Here is a 25,062-nt window from a genome sequence, read left to right on the forward strand (position 1 = left end):
TAAAATTATAACTCATATTCTACTAACTATTTTTAATAAATAAAATAATTTTTTAAGAATTGAGCCGGTACAAAATAAGATTTGTTTCACTCCCTAAAATGAATTGGCTATTACTAGTCGGACTCGGACCTACTTACCGGTTAGGGCTTCACTAAATCAGTAACACTTCCATCGTCATGTCGAACCACCTCTACGGCTACACCTCCACCACTTACGGCGGTGGCGCCGCCAACTCCCGATCTGCCGCCGACGCCTACACCCCTTCCGACGCCTCATTGCTCGCCACTTCTTCTAGGTACTTGGCGGCGGACCAACTCTCCTCTTCTTCCTCCCTCTCCTCTTCGCTGCTCTACAACCCCGAGAGCTACTCTAGAATCCCCGCCCTCCCCTCCACCACCTCCTTGCACTCATACAGACCACCTGGTGTCGATTTAGCTGCTGCAGGTGTCCCCACCGACCCACTTTATGCTGGTGTCAAGCGCACTTCAGCTGAATGTAAGTAATCTTCGCTCTTCCTCGTGTTATTTTTTTTACCTAATTGGCTAATTCCTTCATTTATTTGGTTGAAGTGGCCTAGTTTCCGCTAATTGTTGTGCCAATAATCTTGGTAGTGTATGAGATTGAAGTAAATTATGAAAATGTCGAGCGCTATATGTGTTACTATAGATTCTCTGAAGCAATTGAGAGAAGAAAAAATGTTTCTGTTTATATAGTAATGTATCATCAGCGAACTTTTCTTCTGAATTGGAGGTGGCAGATTGATTGTGTCTGCAATTGCTGCTGTGGACGTTGGTTAATTTTCTTAGTGCCGGAAATTACTTTTTACCCTTTGCTGAAATGTGAATCTGTGCGTCTGAAAAACTTTCCTTAGAAAGGCTACAATAACTTGAATATTTGAGGGTGCTTGTGTGGACAAACTAATTTGAGGAAGCATTTATCCTTCCTCATAGAACTTTGTATGGAAAGGATTTTTTATAACCGTGTCATTATCTGGTATATTTGCCATGTTTCATAAAGTTTTATCACTTTATCTAGTGCACCATTCATTATACGTGCCATCATCAGCGATATGGTGACACTATTGACTAGTAATTTACTTACAGAACCAATACTAATTTATGAATAATCTGAAGGCATACGGGGTCTGATATTAACAATATTTAGCTGTTAATACAATTTTTCCATGATTCCTTACAAAATATATAAGAAAATATTTTATTTATGCTTATATTACGGGGTTTTCTTGTAATACTTGTCTACTATTCATCTAGCACTCTATCACCAGACTCTTTTGGGTGCGTATAACAAGATTGGGCAAACTGATGCTTGGTATTCATCAAACCCTTTAGCCAAGCGCACTAGATATGAGAGTACGGGCAATTTTCCCATATACCCCCAGAGGCCCGGTGAGAAGGACTGTGCCTTTTATATGCAAACAAGAACCTGTAAATTTGGAGAGAGCTGCAAGTTTGACCATCCTGTTTGGGTCCCAGAAGGGGGAATCCCTGATTGGAAAGAGGTGATCCTTTTTGCTATTTTATTATTTAGTAATACTTCATAGTTCAATTACTTTGATTATTTTCTACTTATATCATATCCCAGAGTTCAAGTTGGCTAATGTGGTTGTCATAGTAATTGTTTTGTTTTATTATGAGTAGAAATCAATTATTATCAAATCCTACTTCTTATATATAATGTACATCACTTGATCTGGTGTTGTTGTGTCCTTGACAATATACCCTATACTTTAAGTAACGTTGCTGATGTCTGATAACAATCGTATTTTTCATCATATGTGTACTGACATCACATTTTTACGTTTGTTACTGTTTATTAAGTTCTACTACCTCTGTCCTCGAAAAATAGAAACTTTTGAAATGACACCACACGAGTTTTAATGCACAATTGGTAAAGTAAGAGAGAGGAAGAGAAAGATTAGTGGAAGAAGTGTTAGTGGATTGTGGGGTCCACGTCCTAAAAGATAAAGGTTCAAAAGTTTCTATTCGTATTTCTTAAATAGTGCAAAAATTGATTATACTGCATCTATATTATCATTATATGGTTATGGTCTTGTATAATGTTGTGATCACACTTATCTGACGGGAAACGTTATATTTCACCTTCTGCTTTGTAGATAATGTAGTTGCCAATGGTTATGCTATTAATAATTTAGAATGCCTACCTTGTTAACAGTAGAACCTGGGTATATTGCTCCCTTCCTGATTAAACCTTCAGTTAGCTCATTGGCAGCATGATTTCAATCGCATTATCTATCTTATACCGATCATCCCTTGTGAGCACTTTATTATGCTTATTCATTTGGGAAATTGAATGATGCGGCCTAGTAGTACCACATTAGGTGTTGAGTGGCGAGGACCTTATAACCTAGCTCTGTTCCCCATTTTTTTCTATCTTTCTTTAAGGTGGTAGCTTCCCAGAAAAAAAGTGGTACTTTAGCTGCTGTACTGTATAGTTAATAGTTATATCCTTTGCTCCTTTATGTTCACTAATTTCACAGTTTCACTAGGCTGTAATATGTGGAGCTGCTTACTAAAATGTAAATCTTAATTTTATTCCTCTAATGCTTCTAAGATGGAAGGTGAAAGTACTTGTCATGTGGTAATGTTGCTGAACGCTTTATCAGTGTATCATTGATGTGCACTGAGATTGCATCCCACTGGGAAACTAGATGAGGGTGTTGCTGAAAGATTATAGTTTCTCTGGAGAACGCATATCAATATTGGTACTCATGTACTGTTTCATGCGCGCTATGTTAAGTTCTCTAGACAATGCATGCACTGGAATGTTTGAGATTTACTCTTAAATGTCACTCCCACCACTCTGGTTTCATTTTTAACAAGCAAAGCTCCAGAGTTTACACAAAATTATTGCAAGTGAATTAAAGTTCTATGCTGTATGTACTCAGAAGGAGTTTAGATCAAAATGAGTATATGCTATTGCTTACCGCTACCCTTTATTTGAACTTTGAAGAAGTAATTATTCTTTTGTTTCTCTACATAAGGCGACTGGAAATGTTTCTTGCCATGATTTTGTCATAATAAAATATTTCATACGATCTTTCATTTGCAATACAGATCCCATTGGTGTCTAGTGAAGCCCTTCCCAAGAGACCTGGTGAAATAGATTGTCCTGTAAGATGGATTGGAAATAATTTTGCCCTTCTGCGGCTATGATTTTCTAACTAAATTTGTATTTCTCTGTAAAAAATGTTTCAGTTCTTCTTGAAGACCCAAAAATGTAAGTTTGGTATTAGGTGCAAATTCAACCACCCTAAAGATAGCATCCAGCCTGCTGTAAGTCATCCTGGAATAGTCTGTTATATTTATGCTGTCAAAATTTCCAACTGTTTTCCCGTCGATTCAGTTTCAGGGTGCTCCTGAGGAAGGTGGCGTCTCTGTCTTACCTGAGAGACCGTCAGAGCCTACATGTTCCGTAAGATACTTTACGATGAGAGTGTTACTTTTTTCTTGAATTTGTAGAGAAACCTAATTCTCTGTAATTTAAGCAGTTTTTTGTGAAGACTGGAAAATGTAAATTTGGTTCAACCTGCAAATTTCACCACCCCAATGCAGTCCTGATTCAATCAATTGTGGAGGAGAATATTAATGGGCTGCAGAAGAACATACTTGGAGAGAACAAGGCAGTGCAAACATCTTTTGCCCCTGCTCTGTTGCACAACTCCAAGGGCCTTCCAATCAGACCTGTATGGTTTTTTCAATTGACTTCTTTTGAATTGTTCTATATTTCTTCTTTAAATTTTCTGAAAAAAAATATTCTGCTTGTCATTTGCTGAAATAAAATCCCTCATTGTTTCAAATTGTTTTGTTTAATAAATGAAATGCTTTATGTAGTTGTCATAGTTTCTGGTGTGCTTCTGCTTATTATGCGTGATGTCTCATCTCATATCTCATGTAGCCGTCCATTTCCTGGTCCACAATGAAATGAAGAAAATGAACACAGAAGCATCCTTTTATTGACACCTTTACCTCCATTCTCTCCTCTCTCTCTCTCTCTCTGTTTTGCAATATGTGCTTGGCTGTTTATGTTTCTTTTTTGCCTTTTGAATTAGGCTGGGTTAGGGGGTGGGGAGTGTGTGTCTCACAGATGTTTGTTGTTCATTTGACTAATAAGGCGAATGTCATCAAGAAAATTTTGGATTTCCAATCCGATTTCCCAACAGCTATTAAAACTTGAAAGCTTGAGGCTAATACACGTTTACTCTTTCTTGGTGACTGTTTAAACCCCTTCGGCGTCCTTTTATGTTTCATTTGACAGGGTGAAGAAGATTGCCCATTCTATTTGAGAACTGGCAGGTCAATACTTAATTACTAATATATGTCATTAATCGGCTTGTAATGTAGCTTTAGTTAGTGTACATAATTACATTTCAAGAATGGCAACATACTAATATATTCCATTCCACTCAATCAGCTGCAAGTATGGAACCACATGCCTCTACAACCATCCGGACAGATATGGTACAGAGATATATCTATATTATGCCACCTTTTTCAGCTTAATTACATTTTATTTACGAGTGACGATATGCAGTGATCAATCCACAAGCTGCTATTGCTTCTTCTCTTCTTACCTCACCCTCAGCTCGTTACGGTCTTGGTGTTGCTGCTCCGGCAGCATCTCTGTTGCCAAATTTTGATCCAAGGCTCTCTCAAACTATGGTAAAGTTGAAGTTTTGTACATCATACTGATTTTCAGGTGCATAACATATGTGGAAATTTATGATTATGTATTGCATCTTGGGGTGTAAGCAAGCTGAGACTACTGTGAACTACTAAGAATTTGACACAAAAACCGTAGGCTCATGAACGAATATCAATCTTTGTAGTACTCGGCGCACGAGCTTGTTTGTCAACTCCGTATAACTTATAAGCTAGCGGAGAACTTATAGAAGATTATACACTAGCTTTGAACTTGATACTCCCTCTGTCCACAAAAAAAATGTCAATTGTGGATGACATGAGTTTTAATAAAATGGTTGGTGATGTGTGAGTGGAGTATGGGCCCCACTTTAAATGTGTGGTGAGTTGGTAAGTTATGTGGACCCTACTATTACTAAGTGTCATTTAGGAGCTAGAGCTTTCCTTACTTAACTCAAGCTTGGTTTACTAGCAGTTCAATCTTGAGCTCGTCAAAACTTGGCCCAACTGTAGTAACAGAATTTGCATAAGGAACTCATAAATATTGTCACAATTTCCATTAAATGTTGTCTTAGATACCTCTTTATTATTTATGTCTTTCTTATATTATTGGTCAAGGAAATGGTGTTTTATTGAAAGTTGATGCTGGCACTAAGTTGATTGTCATTACTATCAAATTGGAACTATTTCATAGTATTCCTTAATTTTGCTGGTTGCAGGTTGGTTTGGCTGCAACTATTTTCCCTCAACGACCTGGACAACAGGAATGTGATGTATGTTTTTATTTCCATTACTTGTTTGCTTGACTTTCAGACCCTGTAATGTTCTGTTGTTTGACATGAACCTTGGTGCTCTATTTTGCCTTTACTTAATCATGAAGTACCTACTTTACATAATCAGACTTTAAAATTTGTCACTTGCAAGTTGTTTGGGTATCTGTAGGAAGTTCTTGATGAATTGCACCAATAGCTTTTAAACTGTATTTTGCTTTTATGAATTTTACATTATTATAATTTGAATGCATATAGTTTACCCTTGCCAAGCATTTGTTACTGTGAAGTTATATTGCACTCTTTTTTGCAATGTTTTATTAATCTTGTTCTTTCTGTTCAAGTATTACATGAAAAATGGGACATGCAAGTATGGGAATAACTGCAAGTTTCACCATCCCATCGATCGGTCAGCACCCACTGCATCCGCTACAGGGTCTCCACAGCAAAATGTGAAACTAACTCTTGCTGGCCTGCCAAGAAGAGAGGTATATTTTGACATAAAGACCTTGATTCCACTTCATATTACTATGAAAATCCTGGTTAGTTCACCACCTTTTTTTGGGGAAAGAGTCATAATTAAGACACTTTTAAGTAATTTGTTCTGCTGGAGGCTGGGGTTGCTTATTCATTTTCTTTTTGTGCGGAGTGGTGATACAATGACATTGAAGGATCAGCGCTGAAGCGCTAATCTCAAATGGTTCATACTTGGTAGTTTGTTTAGGTTCATTGATTCCTTTTGCAACACTAGGAATAATGAGTTTTTAACTCCACCTCTTTAGTTGTTAACTAGTTATGTTTTCTTGTTATTAATTGTGAAAGAAACAAGTATGCAGGGTGCTATCAACTGCCCATATTACATGAAGACTGGAGCTTGCAAGTATGGGGCAACGTGCAAGTTTGATCACCCACCTCCCGGAGAGGTGATGGCGGCGGCCATGGCAACAGCTTCTGCAGTTGGTGAAGGCAAACAAAATGGAGATGTGTAAAGCAGTAGTCATAGTCTACTTATCTCCCCTCTTTTTCCCTAAAGAATTGTAGGAGTATTAGGAGGCGTTCGGTTGGGTATATTAGATTAAATTGTGTCTCACCAACTCACTAATTCGATGTTCGGTTGCCGCAATCCAAATTAATCTCAGCCCGCAAGGCCCGTGTCAAGCCCATGGCATTTTCAGTGTCGCACCACTAACCCTCCGATTAATTAATCTCTCCCCTCTCTTAGTTGCTGTCATCAATTACAACATAAACTGGTTAGTCACATAATTTAGTTTTCACCTGATTCATTCACAATAATTTATTTCATAATTAATTAAAATTAATTTTATAATTTTAATTAACCACAGTAAATATAATTAATATAATCAACCAATCAATAATATCAAAATCAATACTAATTTTATCCTAGACAAAGTCCATCTTAAGCTATCTTATGACTATTAATCTAACCAACCGAACAAGGCCACGTTTTTGTATTCTGGTAGATGTAACATGAGTAAAACCCCTCTCTCCAAATTAATCGAGATGTTTCTTTTGAAATATAGAATTGATTTTTGCCTAATAAAGAAATGGTTCATTGACCTTAAAACATTTCAAAAAGAAATTTGGGATAAAGAATACTAGATTAAGCTGGCATGGCATATAACAATACTCCTATTTATTTGTATACACCTTTATGAAGGATTAAAATTATTAATTAAAAAATTACAGGAGTACTAAAATACCTGAAGTGTGATCAGTCAAGTCTAAAAATTGAAAGTTTAAAATTAAACAAATAATTTATAATCCAAAAAAAATTAAAACTGATGGCCCATAATAATCGCATAACCCGACAAACAGAGTTGGCCAGATTAACATCGGTAACAAAACTGGGATGCGCCGGGAAAATGATCGGACTTCACTTCCCGACCTACCTGCCGGTGATAAATTTCCACGGTGAAAGCAGCATTTAGAAACGGCTGCCATGGCTACCAATTGAAACACAAGAAGTTGCACCATTTCGCACTAATGCCTAACACTTCAAGGCTCGTCTATAAGAGAAGGAAAAAGCGTAACCGCACGTCGTTTTCAGTTTCCGTCGCGAGTTCATCTTCGGTTCCACCGCAGCAACCTCCCTACGCCCAATCCAATGAGGTTGCGTTAGACACTTACCGTTACTATTATTGTTCGCATTAGTTTGAGGTAAAATTGAATTGTTTGTGTTACAATCGATTTCCAGAGGAAGCCTCCAGATGTGCAGAATTTAGCTAAAAGGTTTTGGAGAGTGGCTGCGCCGTATTGGTTCTCTGACGATAGAGCCGCGGCCAGGTGGCGGCTCGCGACCGTTTTTGCTCTCACCTTAGGAACTTCTGCGATAAGCGTCGGCTTCAATTTCCTCGGTCGCGACTTCTTTAACGCCCTCGCCGGTATGAACTTTTCTATTTTATCTGCTTGTTATTGTTTGATTTGGTGATGAGAGTGACACTTTTCGATTTGTGGAAGACAAGGATCAGGAACGGTTCACCAAGCAGTTAGTGGCGGCATTTGCTGGTGGAATTCCGGTGAGCACAATCCTCCTTTTTATTAGGTATTGATCATTCCTAAGTCTTTTGTACTCCATACATATTTCACATCGAGTACAATATTCTGTGTTATTGTCAAGAGATGTAGGTGAATTGTCCATGCATATTTTTGTGCTTGTATTTGATTATATGATTGTAGTGTAGAAGGCAATTGAGCAACAGCTGGGTGAACCTAGACTACTAAAATGATAATGTGCATTCTTCTTACCACACTTTACCATTTATCTACAAGCAAGGCAGTGTGTTTCTCTAATGATTGCTTCCGGCTCTTTAACAAATTATGAGTCTGTAACTTTGAGTCAGGAGTGCTTCCTAAGTTCTGTTATCCCCTCTCCATGTATAACGGTCACAGTGTTGGAATTCTGTTCAGTTTGTGTTATCCCTATTAAATTTGCTACGGTTTCAGGTTTTTGTTTTGAGAGATTATGCAAAGGATACACTTTCTTTGAGATGGAGATCTTGGATGACAAGTTTTTATATGGAGAATCAAACGTTTTACAAAATACAATCTCAGTCAATAATTGATAATCCTGACCAGCGGATTGTTGACGATTTAAGTGCTTTCACCGGGACAGCTCTTGCATTTTCCTTGACGCTGTTCAATGCTACCATGGACTTGATATCTTTCAGTAATATTTTGTACAGCATTTATCCACCGCTTTTTGCTGTACTCCTTGCATACTCGCTTGGTGGAACAGCTATCAGTATGTACCTTGGGAGGGTAATTTTCTCATTTTTCCTCTGCCATCACAAGTAGTTATTTGAACTGATTTGTTGAGCTTGCATCCTTATAATTCCTATGCCCTTTTAGTTTGAGTGCTTTAATTTTCTTCGTAACAATAAGAACTGTCTTTCCGTAGGACTTGGTCACTCTGAACTTCCTGCAAGAGAAGAAAGAAGCAGATTTCCGATATGGACTTGTCCGGGTTAGAGAAAATGCAGAGTCCATTGCCTTTTATGGTGGCGAGGAAAACGAGATCCAATTACTGCTGAAGCCATTTAGCAGTGCATTTGAAAATCAAAGTGTATGTTAAGTTTTCAATTAATTCCTCTAAACATAAACTTTGAAATTCTGTCATTCTGTGTCCTTTTGGGCTTATTACACCTATAGATTCTTCTTCCTTCTTCCTTCTCATGAGTTGCAATGTGGGTTCTTTGTTTGTTGTAGTCCTCCTATTAATTTTCTACTCCAGGGTTAGGGACAGACTGCTTCATCAAAATCTGTGACTTGGACTCTCTAGCATAGTCTTCATCAAAATTGAATTTGGAGTCATAAATCAGTCGGTGTCTGCTTTCAATCACATACTTGGAGATGTTTCACCTATTATATACCAATTTCAGGCTATCAGTGCCTTTTCTGCTGTCATAGATCGACTAGGTACAGAATCTTTTTGCCACATAAAATAATGCCTTAAGTTATAACATCAATTGCAACTGAAATAACATACCATCATATAAGTATCATGAGTAATTGAACTCCAATCATCAAACCCATGCATGTTTAGAATTTGTTAGTGCTAAATTAGGATCTCCTCTTCAGCATATTGGAAAACCATTATTTGGTGTTCTTGCCAACTGCTGCTGGCATTTATGCCTATGAATTTATGCTAATTTCTTAAAATTTTCACATTTCAGGTGAATTTGATGATCTTTTAAGTAAGAGTGAGACTATAACTGTGGCTGACCCTACTGAAGAAATTGTTCGCGAGTTTTGCAATATAAATGATTCTTGTGCCCCCTGGAAGAGGTCGGGAGTTACTAATGCTTGAGAATGTGACTCTTTTGACTCCAAGTAAAGCTACTCTTATTAGGGACTTGTCACTGGAGATCTTTGAGAAAGAACATCTTCTGGTAATTATTTTTTACTTTCATTGTTAGCTGCGGTCTTAAGATGTGTAGAAATTAGAGGATGGCCTGATTGCTGCACTAATAACAGATTACAGGGCCTAGTGGAAGTGGAAAAACTTCGCTACTAAGAGCTATTGCTGGACGGTGGAGCTTAGGGAAGGGAACAATAAAATTCTATGACAGAAATGCGAAGGATTCTTCACCGTGCCTTCCTATAAATGTTGCTTCTTCTGAAATAACTGTAGTGGATAAGATGAAGCCTGAGTGCAATATACTTGAAAAGAGAAATGCAAGAGGTGTATTTTTCCTTCCTCAGAAGCCATATCTGGTGTTGGGAACACTTCGTCAACAGTTGCTTTATCCTACCTGGAGTGATACCACAACACCCAATTCAGACAGTGCTAATTCAAATGGTACAAAATTTTTTTTTTGCTACCACTCCGTGATAATTGCTTGTATGAAATGTCTCAGGTGAATACATTAAGGGCTTGTTGGCTAAGCTAAGCATGACGAAATTTCTTATTAATAAATTAGTTTCTTGTTTCAACATAAGCATGTGGCCTGATATCTCGAGCTTCCAATATTATGGATCTAACCATGAAATGGAATTATTGCTACCTAAAACTGGTCCAATCATATTAGCTCTTTACCAGGCGAAATTTCCTGTTGCATTTAGAAAAAAAAACTTAAAAACCTTATCCAAATAATGTATGTTCATAATTTTGTTTGGACAGTAGCAGATATTGACCAGTGTTGAATGCATCCATGAAAAGAGGTTTGTGAATATTTAACTAGAGAAGGATTGCATGAATCAGGAAATATGGATGCTAGGGCAGAGATGCCTTCAACTGATGATCTAATTTGAGTTCTTGAAGATGTTCGACTTAGCTATATATTATCACGATTTAGTCTGGACAGTACAAATGAGTGGTCTAGTGTTCTGTCCATTGGTGAGCAGCGACGCCTAGCATATGCTCGCTTGTTGCTTTCAAAGCCAAATTTGGTTTTATTGGATGAATCGACTAGTGCTCTCGATGAAGCCAATGAGGTACATAACAGTTCTCTTCTTTGGTCTCCTTCAGATGTAATTAATATTTCTAAATTCATACTTGCTGGATTCCCTCTAACGCTAGTCCCATTTGAAATGTTGCAAGGATTATGGTCATTTTGTTATACTCCTGTTCAAACATCATGTGGTTCACTATAGAACAATCTCCATTAAATTCATAATCACATGGATGCTCAAAATCCATCAACTAAAATAGATATTTATTTATTGACTGATTAAATTAATAAGTTACTAGTTTATAAAATGGATGTATGATATATTTCAAATTAAATAAAATTCATTCCACTTCAACAATCTAATGTGAGGTCTTATTAACCAAAAGAATATACATGTCATATTACTCCATTTTAGTTATCTATGCTTCACGCAAAAAACATAATGATCATAACTCTTAATCTAATTAAGGGATTACTATATGTTGTAGGGGAAGTCCAAAAAAATGGGGAGCTTAATTGCATTTCTAGTTATGCCAGTGATATATGCCCACATAGAAATCATATCCAGATTATTAAAAAAAAGGTGTAGGGGGAAATGAAATGATCCATGCATGTGTATTAGTACTATTATATTTGAAATTGAGGGTATGAAAAAATGTGTAAGTTGGTATTAGTATATTGTTTGGTTGAAGAATAGAAGTTTCTCATTACCTGGAGTTTCACTCATCCCGTGAAACTTAATTATGGAATCTCCCAATCAATGCGCTGATTCAGATGCAATTTATTAGTTACATTCATTGTTCATTATCTTTCAAGTGTTCGTGAAGGCGACGGCACCACTACTATTATTTTCTTGATTGCCTAAATCCATTTTCATTTCAAAGGATGACTACTCTAATATAATTACACATTAAATTCATTAAAAGTATGTAGTGTTTTCAGATGAGCCACGTAAGACCAATTTTACCGGAAAACTCAGGGTCGGGTTGGGAAAATTATATAACTCGCATAAATTTGTGATATAATTCACTATTTTGAAGTTCGAACGTGTCCAAAATTCATGATTTTTTCGGGTATTAAGCTTAAAAGAATGGGAAAGAAATGATTTAGTATAAGGTGATAGAGAGCAGGTAGGGTGGCGTAATTTAAGTAGAAATAAATAAATGAACTTAACGTAGTATATAAGTCCACGGAGTTTGCGTTCCTATTTTCATGCTTCCCTCACGTGCCATAGGGACTGCCATTAACTGGATAATATAACTCATTTTCATTTTCTTTTTAATTCTACATATCCAAACAATACTCATAATATACGATTGTACTTCAACTTTAAAAAGCTGGATTAAATTTAGTGATGAAAAAATATTTTTGATTCAAAAGCAAAATTATATTGTTTCTGTTTTTGTTGTATCAACCCACACCATCTTTAATAAATAATATCGCATGCCACACTTGTTAAATATACAACATATAACATATTAGTACCATTATTAAAGTATTAAATGAAATATTATAACAACTTAATCGGCGATCAATGTGAAGAAGACTGAAGACTTCTCCCCCCTTTTAACATGAGATTTCACTTTTTAAACACAATTTCAGTTCTCTTGACCAGAAAGGAACAAAACACATACCCCTTTTTTCAGACATTTATATATAGTTGCAATGTACACATAATTAAGATTTTGGAGAGTAATGGAAAATTAAGGAATTTAATTCATTCATTCTTGTTTTGACTCGGATGGCTCCACAAGCAAAGTGAATAATGTGGACATCTTGCATTCATACAAAATAGTAGTAATAATAAAATGAAAGTGACAGAAGATGATAGTTTTGACTGAGAAAAAGAAATACAGTAACGCTGATTTTGATCAATTAAACGTGGGATAAGGTTTCCCATTCAACGACATTTGCCCACCTTTATATTTACACCAATTTCATTATTCACACGTTCACAAATCCTCTTTGCATGCACTCACATATTTTATACCTCCCATAATTTATTTATCTAGCTAGTTTAACCAATTAATTACCAAGTTTAAATATATGTACTCCCTCTGTCTCATTATCTTCAGATCATTTTTTTTAGGTTGTCTCATTTTATCTCACTATAAAAAAAGAATAGCTAAGGACATTTTTATGCTATTAAGGACACTAATTTGTGCATCTAATTATACCACCAACGCTTCATAAAGAAATCCTTATTGTTGATGTTCCAATTAAAATTAAAGGATGCAGATAGAAATGTCTTAAAAAAGCAAACATTAAGATACTTTGTCCTCAACTAGCTATGATTATTTTCAAAAAAAAAATTCAAAACACTAGTAATTGCGTTAGAAGTTTTGTATCCTTAAAAGATACTAACAAGTTATTTGTAGTGCTAATTTTACTCTCCTACTTTATATATTCTCTTAGAGCATCCACAATGGGGAGCCCTATCCTCCGCCACATCAGCATTTTATCCTCCATCCCATCCACCTGCAGTGGAACGCCCTATAGTCCGCCCTATAATTTTAACTCCTATTTTGTATTTGTTTTTTATTTTTTATGTTTGTAAATATATCAATTAGCAAGAATAAATATAAAAACACCGCAAATTAAAGGCAAATCTTATTGTCGGTATTTATTTTTTATTTTTTATATTTTATGCTTGCAAATAGGGAAAATCATCGGAAATCATTATTGAATTTAGAGAGAAATTAAGATGGGGTAGAGAGTGGAGTGAAATGTGTGAAATGAAGTGAAAAAATTAGTGATATATATAGAAGAAAATACAAAAAAAAAATTGAAAAAAAAGAAAATGTGTGCATCGTCCGGACCTATCCTCCTTACCCCCGCAATGGGGTGGAGGATAGGCGGCTGGAGGATGCAAAAAATGGTTCATCGTCCGCGGAGGATGCATAGGGCGTGGAGGAAGGAGATAGCATAGTCCGCGGAGCTACAGTGGAGGACGATGGGGTGGACGACCACTGTAGATTCTCTTACTCTTTTTGATTCTATCACAACTCTTCTACTTTATTTTTCCTCTGTCTTATTCTCACTCTACTTAACCCACTAAATATATATTCCTTAATCTACATACTGAAAAGAAATGCTCAAACATTAATGGGACGGAAAAAGTACTATAGTAGTAGCACTTATTTAATTTTATTTCTTCTATTTATGATTTTTTTTATTTTGAATATAATTTCTTCTCAATAATGTTGATCTTACCTTGGCCTTTGAGTCCCTCTTTTTAACGACCATCGATTTGTGTGCTCTCAAACCGCAGAATTTGAGCAAAACTTTCCACTTGCTTCCTCACTTTGCCTCTTCTATTTGTCTTCTTTTTTTCTTTGCAAACACTCAACTCAACACAATTTCCTAACCCTAAAGTCCTAAACATGGTTAGCTTCCTCTCTTCTTCTCCTTCTCGGTGTTATCATGTTTATGTTCTTCCCTCCACCAAGAACTTGTGTTCCTTGCTTGCATAACTGCAGAGAGATGTAAATTTTCACTTTGCTCATGAAAGTTTGGTGCCTTTTCATTGGGGTTTCCTTGAAAAAGCACATGTCAGTTTAGTTTTCTTAATTGAAGTTGCATATTGTTTTCATATTTGGATCTTTTTTAGCACTTAAATTTCTAGGGTTTTCTTTGTTGGAAACATATACTATGAGTTCTACTTTTCACTCGCACAAAAAGATATAAAAGGATTGAAAACTTGCAAAAGAATATGTAAATCTTTAATTCAAAACCGAGAGAATCTTCATCTTCCCCGAGTTCATTCAACAAGAAGTGGACGACGTTTATATATGTATATAATGTGCATGTGATTTGATTTTGCTACCCATGTTATTTGATGCATCAGAATATGATGGGAGGTGGAAATGGAGCTCTATCAGTTCCACCAGGATTCAGATTCCATCCAACAGATGAAGAATTACTGTTTTATTACCTCAAGAAGAAGGTTTCCTTTGAACCTATCGACTTTGATGTTATTCGAGAAGTCGATCTCAACAAACTCGAGCCATGGGACCTCAAAGGTTAGCATTTCTTCCTTTACTTAATTCATTTAATATATCATGTTTAATCATAGATGATAATATTGAATATTTCCTTGCATTCTCTGATAGATTTGATTTGCTATGTAATTAAACTTGAACATGGACTTATTTTAAATGTTTATTGCTTTAATTAATCACGTTGGGGGAATAAGAACATTAGCAAGAATAATTAATTTTGCCAGATTAATTAATTACTAAATGATCTTGATGACTCCTAGAATGTGTAAAAGTAACAGGGAGCAAAATCAATTTATGACTTCCATGGCAAAATAAAGTGGAAAACGTCACTGGATCCCATAAAATCATAATTATTTTATTTCCATGGAGTTCGTATGGTACTAATCATATCTTAAAACTACACAAGATTAATGTGATTTAGAATTTGAATCCATCTCGGAAAATGTTGACTGAAGATTTCTCAAAAGCATCCTATGACACTTTGTGAATATGTGATGCACTATACATCTGAGTTTATAAAATTAACAACAATGAATTCCATTAAGAAAATGATTAATTAATCTTTATAATTTGTTGGCTAGTCTTAATTATAGATATGAATTTTTATATTTTATAGACTTGAGTGGAAATATCCTTGTTAATATATGCATATAGGTGCAAAAAATTAACTTGATTTTAAATAAATGGATTGGCAGAGAAATGTAGGATCGGGTCGGGTCCCCAAAACGAATGGTACTTGTTCAGCCATAAGGACAAAAAGTACCCGACCGGGACACGTACGAACCGCGCTACAGCCGCCGGTTTCTGGAAGGCCACCGGCAGAGACAAGCCAATCCACATGACCAGTTCAGCCAGATCGGTCGGGATGAGGAAAACCCTAGTCTTCTACACGGGCCGGGCCCCTCACGGCCACAAGACCGATTGGATCATGCACGAATACCGTCTACACGACCACACCACTCCTCACCAAATCCAAGTATGTATTCATATAAATCAATCGAATTGTTGTATGAACTATTTCATTTTTATTCCGCCCCTTCAAATTATGAACTTTCTATTTTAGGAATTTTTTTTTTCTCTCTAATGAAGTGAGACTATTCTTCACTAACAATACTTCAGTCACTTATATTTATCTCTCTCTTACCTTATCTTACCAATTGTGCATTAAAACATGTACCCATTTAAAAATTCATAATTTTAAAGGACGGAGAGAGTATAATAAGACATCATTTGTTTGTTTAATTTGTCAACACGCGCGAATTATTATTAATTAATTGTACATTTTGGAGAACAGGAGGATGGATGGGTGATCTGTAGGGTTTTCAAGAAGAAAAACCTAACCCGAGGTCGAGGGTTCCACCCGGACCCGGATCAGGTCGAGCACGAAGAGCCGATGGTACCTTTCCATTCGGACGCAGTAAATGGTTGTACCTTGCAGCAACACACCCACAATCTCACATTCAATAACTCAATGCATCTTCCCCAATTATTCAGCCCAGAACAAGCCGCCGCTCCCTCCTCGTTCGCGCCATCTGGGCCGGGCGGGCCTTCATTCATTCAGCAGCCCAGCGACTGGTCGTTTCTCGACAAGCTGCTCAACACGGACCACATTAGCAAAGCCCAGCATTTTGGGCACGTGGCCGATATGGTTCCGGTGAGCCACCGGGTTTCGTTTCCCTATCACGGGCTCGAGCACGATTTCTCCAAGTTTCCCAAGTAGGCGGATTTGTTGGATCAAATTAACGTTGTCGTATGTTGTGATGATGCATGTTAGATTGATAAATTATATAATTCCCAGTTTTTTTATCGTCTAATGCATGTCTTTGGTATCTATGGAATTATATATACTGATGATGCCAATTTTTAGTTATAATTAACTAATTTCTTTTGTAGGCGTAAAGATGCTTTTTTTTCATTAGCTAAAATATTGCTGATTGATTTTCATGGAGATATTAAATCTTTAAAGTACATACATACGATGGAAATCCAACGGTTAGAGTATAAATTTTACATATTTGTATTTTAGCACAACATTTAAATTTTGTACTAACAAATAGAATGCCATCATTCTATTTGTTACTATGAAATAAGCACTTTTATACTCCTGTTCATTAAAAAGTAATCTCATCGCTCTATTTGTTACTATGTCTGCATGAATATTTTTAATGCGAATTACTAGTAAAGTAGAAAAGAGAGTAAAAAAGATAAAATAGGAGAGAGAAAGAGATAAAAAAAAGATTGAAGATTTCTTCAAACAAAAACGAGACTAATTTTGACGGACAAATCAAAATGAAAAAAATGAAACTATTTTTCCTGGACAAAGAGAATACTCTAGTGGGCGGGCTGGGTTACTAGGGGGGCTATCACGCATCGCAAGCCTGCAAGTGAGCTTTGTTTGATCAGATTTTAAAAAAATTGTGAAAATTATTGTTTTATTCAAAATTTCTTACATGATTTAAATATATCTGTTACCTAACAGATTTTTATTTTTATTTTTATTTTTTACCCTCCAATACCTGGTACTCCTATTATATTCTCATCTACAAATACTCCATCAATCCATAATTTTTTCAAACTAAAAAATCTCTCTTACACTCAATTTTCTCTCTAAAGTTTTGCAATGTGTTTGGCAGCATCGACCAATGTTGACAATGATATGCAAACATGTCGGATGTCCCCACGTTTTCGACGACAACGGGAGATGTCTACATCTCCTATGTCCCTACACAGCCGTTGGATGAAATTTAACACATCAACGGCATATCCGATGTTCACGTTGCCTATTCCCCCGAGCTCGTTGATTTACAAAACGAAATGAACCCTTAATTTTAATATGGTTATTATAGGAGTAACTTTTATGCCATCTCAAACGATCTCATTTTCAAAACTGGAAGAGGAAATTGAAAATTGAGCTAGAAAGTATAAATTGAGATTCAGCTACGAGCTTTGAAACCCATGCACACAAATTAATGTAGATTATTGTTTTCATTTAAAGTCTGTTTGACAGTTGTGACCAGTTGAATATGACTTGATAGACTTTAAAACAATATTATAAAATAAATTAAGAAGAATAGAAGCATAACTGGAATAGCTCAGTTGGTTAGAGCGTGTGGCTCTTTCAAGCCCTCCTTTAGCGGTTCTGTTTTGTTTTTTTTATTAAAAATTTATTTTCTTAGTTTTACTTATTGAATTGTTTTATTATCGTATTTTAATTTGTTTCTATTTTCAGGCATTGAATTAATTTCTGATTTATATTTATAATTTTGGTTCTTTAATTTATTTATCGATTTTTAGTTGTTCAACTATTTTACCTGCAAATTTTTCATTTTTCTCCTTTTATGTATTGAATTTTATTTTTTTATCAACGACATTGTTGTTTGGGTGTGTTGGTTCATTGAACATATTTATATCATCTGTATTATATTCCACTGTTTAACCTACTAATATCTTCACATTCGTAGTAATAAGTGTTCATTTGTTTAATAATCTATCAATATATAAAGTGTCAGTTTTATAAACTGCCACCTGGCAGCCTTTTGGCAGGAAACTGAACTTATTTTTGTTAATCTTTTTTAATAATTTTTGTAGCCTTTTATGAGTTAAAATTTCAGATCTTATTTTAAAATCAGTTTGCAATGCTCGGCAACTATCTTCTGAAGGTATAGGTACAGGCCTATTACAATAGACAGCTCCTATATACAAATAGAATACAATAAAAATTGCAAAATGTAACTTTTTTAATTTCTGCAAATCTGCAACTGATTCTTTTGCTTCCTTCTTTGGAAGATCTTTGATCTGATACTAAAATCCAAAAGGAGAAAGAATATATTGGATATAGAATTAAAGAACCTTTTTTCTAAAATTATTGCAAAATTTAACAAACCGACTTTAAATAATTATAGATGAATCTGATGTTTAATGTGCAAAACTCTAAAGAAGAATTTATTTTGATGGATGTTGACCCAAAGAAATATGAAAGAATTCGTTTAGTACTTTAATTGACAGAATCTTGATTCAATTTAAAATTAAAAAAATATTGTAGAAGAAAAAATCTGATATGTAATCTGCAGAATCCTAAAGTAGAATTTATATATTGATAGATTGGATCCTAAGAGTAGTGTTAAAAATTTATAAAGTGCTTTAAATGAAAGAATTTTTCCAAAATGTGAATTTGAAGGAACTAAACCCTAATGAAACTTTACTCATTCTAATATGCGAATTCACTTACAGAGTTAATTTTAGGGAGTACCTCTTTATCCTCTTATCTCTTCTCTCTTCTCTCTTCTCCTACTTTTTGCTGAGCCGCTGTAGGTTTACCTAGCGGCGTGCATTGCTGTAAGATAGAGAGAGAGATTCATGTTTTCTGCAGTTTCCAACAGAGAGATTCATATTTTCTGCCAATACAATTTATACCTGTGACATGAATAGTTAGATAATAAAATCACATATTTATAACATAAAAAATAAGAGAACAATATCACAGTTTAGAACATAGAAAATAAGACGGAGAAAGTAATAGAGAGGGGGGGGGGGGTGTGACAGGTTATTAAATACAAAAGTTTACAAAAGTCATTCTTGCTAATCAAAAGCAATTACTTTAGCAGATTCCAATGCAAGGTCTCATTGAACAAAGTTAAAAAATGTGTTAGGTTTTATATTTAAAATCTAAATTATAAGTATAAAAGTCTGTAATAATAAACTTTAGTATTCTATGAATAGAATTTGCAAAGCAAACTGGAATTAATTGTTGCAAAAGAGTAGTGATTGATAAACATAGATCATGAAATGTTTAGCAGTTATAGAAGTTAATGTGCACCCCATTAGGGCTAAGTTCCTAACCTATTTGTGAATATACTTTTATATTCATAAATTAAATAGAAAGAATGTGTACAATTGTAGTAAGCATATGATTAATATTTTTGTATTAATCACAGATGATAGAATGTGTAGCAGTCATAGGATTAAAGTGAAAACAATTAAAAAGAAAGAATTACATACCTCTTTTTAAAAACTGAGTTCAGAATCAGTATGAGTAGGCTTTGTAGCCTCTCATGCTTGCCATCTCATCTTTCTCTTCTCTCTGTAATGATGGTAGTTTGAAGAGAGAAAGCAGACGGCTAATCTTCCTTTTCTTCTTTTCTCCTTTTCCTAAAGAGTAGGAGTTAGAGTTGGCTGTTTATATTTAGGTTAGGTTTTTTTAGTCAATAAGTGAGATTTATTATACTAATGCAAGAAAGGTTAATTATTGCTGAAATGAAATGGGTCTTAACTGAACTTATATGGTTGCAAACTAATGAAATTAAATGGGCCGAATTAATTATAATATCAGTATGTTATATTAACTTATGTTTGTATTAATATGACCATAAGTTTAAAACAGAATGTATTAAACTTAGCATGCTGCAATTAAAAGAATTTTAGATTTGGATATTATTATTTTGTATTTTATAATTCTCCTCATAATTAGTTATTTGGAAGGTCTCTATCATTCTGTTTTATAGGGAACTTACATGTTTTTCTAACCAGCACACTAGACAAGAGAGCCCTATAAATAACATGTCCTAACACTCCCATAACCAGTTAACATCCTCTCTCAACCAAAATCAGTCAAGAAAACCAACAGTAAAATAGTTCAGTTTCCTCTTCTTCTTCCCTATTTCATTTTATGCATACTCGATCTCTTTCCATTTATTCTTATATATTCTCTTATGAATCTTCACTATGTTCTTAATGTGTTTGTTTCTGTTTCTTATATATCTATTTTTTCCAGTTTTTAAGACTATGTACTCAATTAATAGAATGTTCTAACCTTGAATCTGTCAATGCTTCCATTTCTCTGATCCTTGAAACCTTGAATGGCTGCTTTATCTGAGATTTTTGTACAGCCTATCCCTGCATGTAAAATTTACATGAAAGATTTATTTTCTGTTTCTGTATTTACCTTCATGTCTCTTCAATATGAATTTTCATATTCAGTTCCTTTAAATATGAACTAACCTGTTTTTTCAGTTTCTACGCAATCTTTGTTCTTTTTCTTTCACTTCTACTTGCAATCCATTAATGTGATTGTCTACAAAAAAAACTGAAGCAACATTCAAGGTTGAGTCAAGGTTGAAGATTGTCAGTTAAATGTTGGCAATGGCGCATGTATGGTATGTGGTCACTACTACCTGCATAGTTCTCCCCAGAGATGTAAAAGTCCTCTGTAAAGGTTCTCATGATTGTGCGTTTTTGGGAACCTGCACATTTATTAACCAGCATGCTCTCCAGTTGTGTTCTTTAAATACCCTGCCCTAACCCTTCATAATCACTCAGCAAGCTCTCTGCAACAGAAATCAATCAAACATTATCAGCAACAAAGATCTACTTCAGTTTCTTCGTAAATTCTTCACTCCATTCTTCTTCACTTTCTGGTCTTCTATATGCATTTCTTTGTTATTCTGACTTCCACTATTTGTAAATGTTCATTTCCTCTTATATAAAATAATTTACCTCCTGTAAATATTCATTTGCAGGAGGATGTTCTGTATTAAATATATATGAATACTAACATGTTTATATCATATTTATTTCTGATGTTCCTATTTCTGTATCAGTTTAATATTATCTGTGTTAGCTCCTATATAATGAATGCAGTTTTCGTACCTTTACTCTGTGATTGCTTCTATTGCTATCTAATTTTTGTTCATGTCGTGGTTCCTTCATGGTTTCTATTCTTTTAGATCATCTCCAACAAATAGAATGTAAATTAGATTTTTCTATTTCTAATTTTGCTATTTTAATAAGAAATTTTAATTAGCAGTTTTAGGATCTACAAATACTCATTTACCTTTGCTATGCTATAATGGTTCTTTCTCTGCAACTTTTGATTTTCCGTACGTGTAGATCACAATGCTGCAATACTTTTTGTAAATTGATATCATTTCCTGCACAAAGAAGATAATTTCATTATCTACAACATTTTGTTTAAATAAATGACTCATTGTATAGAGGCACTAAGTGAAGTAATGACACCTTTCATTACTTAGATTGATAGTCTTCATCCCAGATGTGCAAATACTATCATCAAGGTGCAATGTGTTTGGGTTTTTGAATCATTTATTGGAGATGGAAATGATAGTGGCACAAGAATGCCACTAGGTGCACTTTTGGCGAGAAAAGTAATAAAATGGGGACAAACATTGGTTGTTTTTCTTGGAACATGATTATAGATGATACAATAGTACATATTTCTAAAAGCTCAATTGACGTATCTGAGGGCCAATACCGGAGGCCGAGCTCTTTACTCTGACGAGCCAATGCTCTGTTCTTGCAAGACATCAAAAAATTAATCTATTTTATTCTCATTTTTTTAAATGACGCTGGCCTATTACTTGGTCCGTTATTAAAGATGAAAAGGTTGAAGAAATCTGCAACATTGAACAGTTCATCTCAATTATCTAGAACTTCAAGTTATTGTCAGTAATATACCATTTTAATTTTTTGAATGCTTCTTCGGTTTGTTTTCCTGTAAGACACATATCTTTATTGTTAATTCATGTTTCTGAAATATGTATTTATGCATTTTTCTTTTGCGTGAATTGAGTTTGACAATTTTTGACAAATATTGGCTTTTAAAGTGTATGCAACATGGTAATCTGCATTAGAGTAACATGCTTTTAAAATACAGACATAGTAAGCTTTGAAAATGCTAAATTAGAGAGTTTATTACCTTCTTGGACTGTGTTGGTACTAATTTGGAAGCTTTATTCATCTCCTTCACAATTTTGAAGCTGTGTAACAAAGGATTACATTTACATCAAATGATAGTTAAATTCTCGCAAATATGTTAGGGTAAACACTAATTTGGTCGCATGTTTTAGTAGTCACTATTTAAAGAAATTTTTTTAGATCAGTTCCCTAATTAAATTAATTTGAAACTAATCATTTGAAATCTAAACATGCAATTTGGAAAAAAAATTAGGGTTTAGGTTTTTTGTTTTTTTTTTTTTAAATTAACTTCATATATTTATATCATATATATGAAGGAGGAAATTACAAATCAACTCCTAAAAAAAAAAAAAAAAATTAGGGTTTAGGTTTGTAGCTTTTACCTTTCTCTGGTGATGGAAGGAATGTCGTCTGGCGTAGATGGTGGTTTTTTCTCCATTTTCCTCGGTGGAGGAGTCGAGATCTAGGGCTACGGTGTCGTCTCTGGGTCGGTGGTTTTGTCCTAATTGTTTGGAATAGGTGAAGTCGTCGCCGATTTTGGCCTGGGTTGGGTAAATACGCCGCCGTCGATGAAGCTCACCGATTTCGTCGGTGTGTGGGGGAGATTTAGGGTATCCACTATAAGGCGGACACACCCAATAGCCCCGCCCCAGTTTTTGTCCATAGCCCCAGTTTTGTTGTCCACAGTCCCAAAATTCTATTTCCGCCACTATAGTGGACACCTCCAATAGCCCACAAATTTTGTAATTAAAATAATCGCAGTGTAAATAAATAGAAAACGAGGTAATTAGGGACGAATATTCGTTGTATTGCAAACTGGTAAAATTATACAACGAATAATTAAAATAAAATACAACTCCAATGCTGGGACGGAGTCGTGCCAAAGCCAGACGGCAGAGAAGCATAGGCGCCAAATCCCGATGGCTGCGAAGGATAGCCCGACGGATGTGATGGATTGCTGCCATAGCCCGATTCCTGAGAGTCGGGTGATTCGTCGTCGCCTCGGTGCATTTTTATAGAGTGGTTGTGTAGATAGTGAGTGGATGGATTTTGTGAAAATGATGAAAAATAGGTGGTGGGGAGTGGTATTTATAGAGGTAAATAAAAAAAATTCGAAATTGAATCCGCCGCGCCGGTTGTCCGCCCCCTATGGGCGCCGCGCCTATAGGCGCGGTTAATTCTCCCCGGCCGCGGGCTCGCCCCAACCCCGCCTATCCCGCGTCCGCCACCCCTACCGCCCCCAAATGTTGTCCGCCCGCCCTCCGGACAACTTCCCCACTATAGCCGCCCGCCCTCCGCCCCAACCCGCAGCTATAGCCGCGGGCTCCCGGTAGTGGACACTCTTAGGGTTCCATCTGTCGGGTGGTGTTGAACAGCCATCATCTATCTCTCTTTTTATATGTATATATATGATTTAGTGGTTGTATATACTTTGCTCTCAAATCTCACTCATCATCTATCTCTCTTTTTTTGGAGTATATCTTTATTTGATAAATTTAAAACATATTGAATTGTGTTTCGAGTATGTAATCTTAGTTTTAAAACTGGATTATAGAGCTATAAATCTTTTGAACGTGTACATATAGTGTTTTATATTTCTACTCAATTACTCCCTCCGTCCCGGACTACTTGCACTTATTTCCTTTCTGGGCGTCCCAAGTTATTTGCACTCTTTCCATTTTTAGTAAAAATTATCACCTACAGCCGCAATTGTTGACTTTGCTATACACTCATTCCTTAATCTCCGTGCCAAAAAGGAAATGTGCGAGTAGTCCGGGACTGAGAGAGTATTTATAATTTCTTTTCCGTGAGACATTTGCTATGCAAAATTATACCAACAATCTAGAAGATGTGCATGTGTTCAAAATCATAACCATTATATACTATTTGATGTACTTATTTGTTGAGATTGTGAAGTTCATTAATTTATTTTTAATGATTTAAGGCTTTGAAAAAATTAGGCCAAGTAAAAATCGTGCCAAGTTTTTGACAAATCTTATTAAAATGGAAGTGATACTTTGCATCACCTATTTTGTCTTAATTACTGGCACCTTATAGACCATATTTTATTTAAATCCATCTGTTAATTTTCTGTTATCACTTATTGTTCAAATTTTTTCAGGTCCATTTAGTCAGTAGGTTTGAGAACTATGAGAACTATGTGAGGACAAATATAATAATATAATCCCAACATAATATAAAATATTGGATAAATTGAAAGGTTATATTGGTTTCTATGAATTGTTAAAGGTTTAAGTATGAAGTTCTTTACAGGTGAAGAAGTTCTTAGTTTCTTTTTTTTTTTGGTACACATTATCTGATTTCAGTTTCTATGATTCATATATCTCCACTGAATTTAAAAAAAATCTGCAATACTTAATAGTTGTTCATAAGAACAGATTACAGCTTCAACTTCAGGTAAAAAATAGTACACCTTACAATCATCTTTATTTTAATTGTCCTCAAGATATGTAGCTGTTTCATCAAAAAT

At 35.2% G+C, this 25,062-nt stretch overlaps 2 protein-coding genes, 1 long non-coding RNA gene and 1 pseudogene across 5 annotated transcripts; 3 read left to right on the forward strand and 1 right to left on the reverse strand.

Moving 5' to 3' along the window:
* The first annotated feature begins 118 nt into the window (after positions 1–118).
* LOC121775312 (zinc finger CCCH domain-containing protein 37-like) lies at positions 119–6,595 on the forward strand. Of its 3 annotated transcripts, none has more exons than XM_042172386.1 (12): positions 119–495; positions 1,272–1,519; positions 3,096–3,152; positions 3,237–3,314; positions 3,385–3,453; positions 3,530–3,724; positions 4,297–4,334; positions 4,453–4,499; positions 4,573–4,700; positions 5,399–5,452; positions 5,794–5,937; positions 6,286–6,595. In XM_042172386.1, exons 1-12 carry the CDS (start codon positions 177–179, stop codon positions 6,436–6,438), a joined length of 1,530 nt encoding a protein of 509 aa, XP_042028320.1. In that variant the 5' UTR covers positions 119–176; the 3' UTR covers positions 6,439–6,595. The 3 variants fall into 3 exon arrangements, with proteins under 3 accessions (XP_042028320.1, XP_042028321.1, XP_042028322.1); XM_042172387.1 differs by having other exon boundaries at positions 1,350–1,519; XM_042172388.1 differs by having other exon boundaries at positions 324–495; positions 1,286–1,519.
* A 700-nt stretch (positions 6,596–7,295) lies between these two features.
* LOC121773562 lies at positions 7,296–10,407 on the forward strand (annotated as a pseudogene).
* Positions 10,408–14,713: 4,306 nt separating this feature from the next.
* Positions 14,714–16,581, forward strand: LOC121774630 (protein SOMBRERO-like). The gene is made up of 3 exons (XM_042171493.1): positions 14,714–14,882; positions 15,557–15,837; positions 16,156–16,581. Exons 1-3 carry the CDS (start codon positions 14,714–14,716, stop codon positions 16,579–16,581), a joined length of 876 nt encoding a protein of 291 aa, XP_042027427.1.
* Positions 16,582–20,857: 4,276 nt separating this feature from the next.
* LOC121774110 lies at positions 20,858–22,154 on the reverse strand. The gene is made up of 2 exons (XR_006044923.1): positions 21,691–22,154; positions 20,858–21,184 (listed from the first exon to the last, which is right to left on the reverse strand). It is a non-coding gene; the product is annotated as an uncharacterized LOC121774110 (long non-coding RNA).
* Positions 22,155–25,062: the final 2,908 nt, after the last annotated feature.

The sequence above is a fragment of the Salvia splendens genome, chromosome 17, assembly GCF_004379255.2.
Source record: "Salvia splendens isolate huo1 chromosome 17, SspV2, whole genome shotgun sequence".
Lineage (NCBI taxonomy): Eukaryota > Viridiplantae > Streptophyta > Magnoliopsida > Lamiales > Lamiaceae > Salvia > Salvia splendens.

Excerpts from the sequence above, each read along its gene's own strand:
- LOC121775312 (XM_042172386.1), top strand. The coding sequence starts at position 177 with ATGTCGAACCACCTCTACGGCTACACCTCCACCACTTACGGCGGTGGC. Across the intron at positions 3,315-3,384 it reads AAGATAGCATCCAGCCTGCT|TTTCAGGGTGCTCCTGAGGA; the intron begins GTAAGTCATCCT and ends CCGTCGATTCAG. Across the intron at positions 3,454-3,529 it reads CGTCAGAGCCTACATGTTCC|TTTTTTGTGAAGACTGGAAA; the intron begins GTAAGATACTTT and ends TAATTTAAGCAG.
- LOC121774630 (XM_042171493.1), top strand. The coding sequence starts at position 14,714 with ATGGGAGGTGGAAATGGAGCTCTATCAGTTCCACCAGGATTCAGATTC. Across the intron at positions 14,883-15,556 it reads CGAGCCATGGGACCTCAAAG|AGAAATGTAGGATCGGGTCG; the intron begins GTTAGCATTTCT and ends ATGGATTGGCAG. Across the intron at positions 15,838-16,155 it reads CCACTCCTCACCAAATCCAA|GAGGATGGATGGGTGATCTG; the intron begins GTATGTATTCAT and ends TTTGGAGAACAG.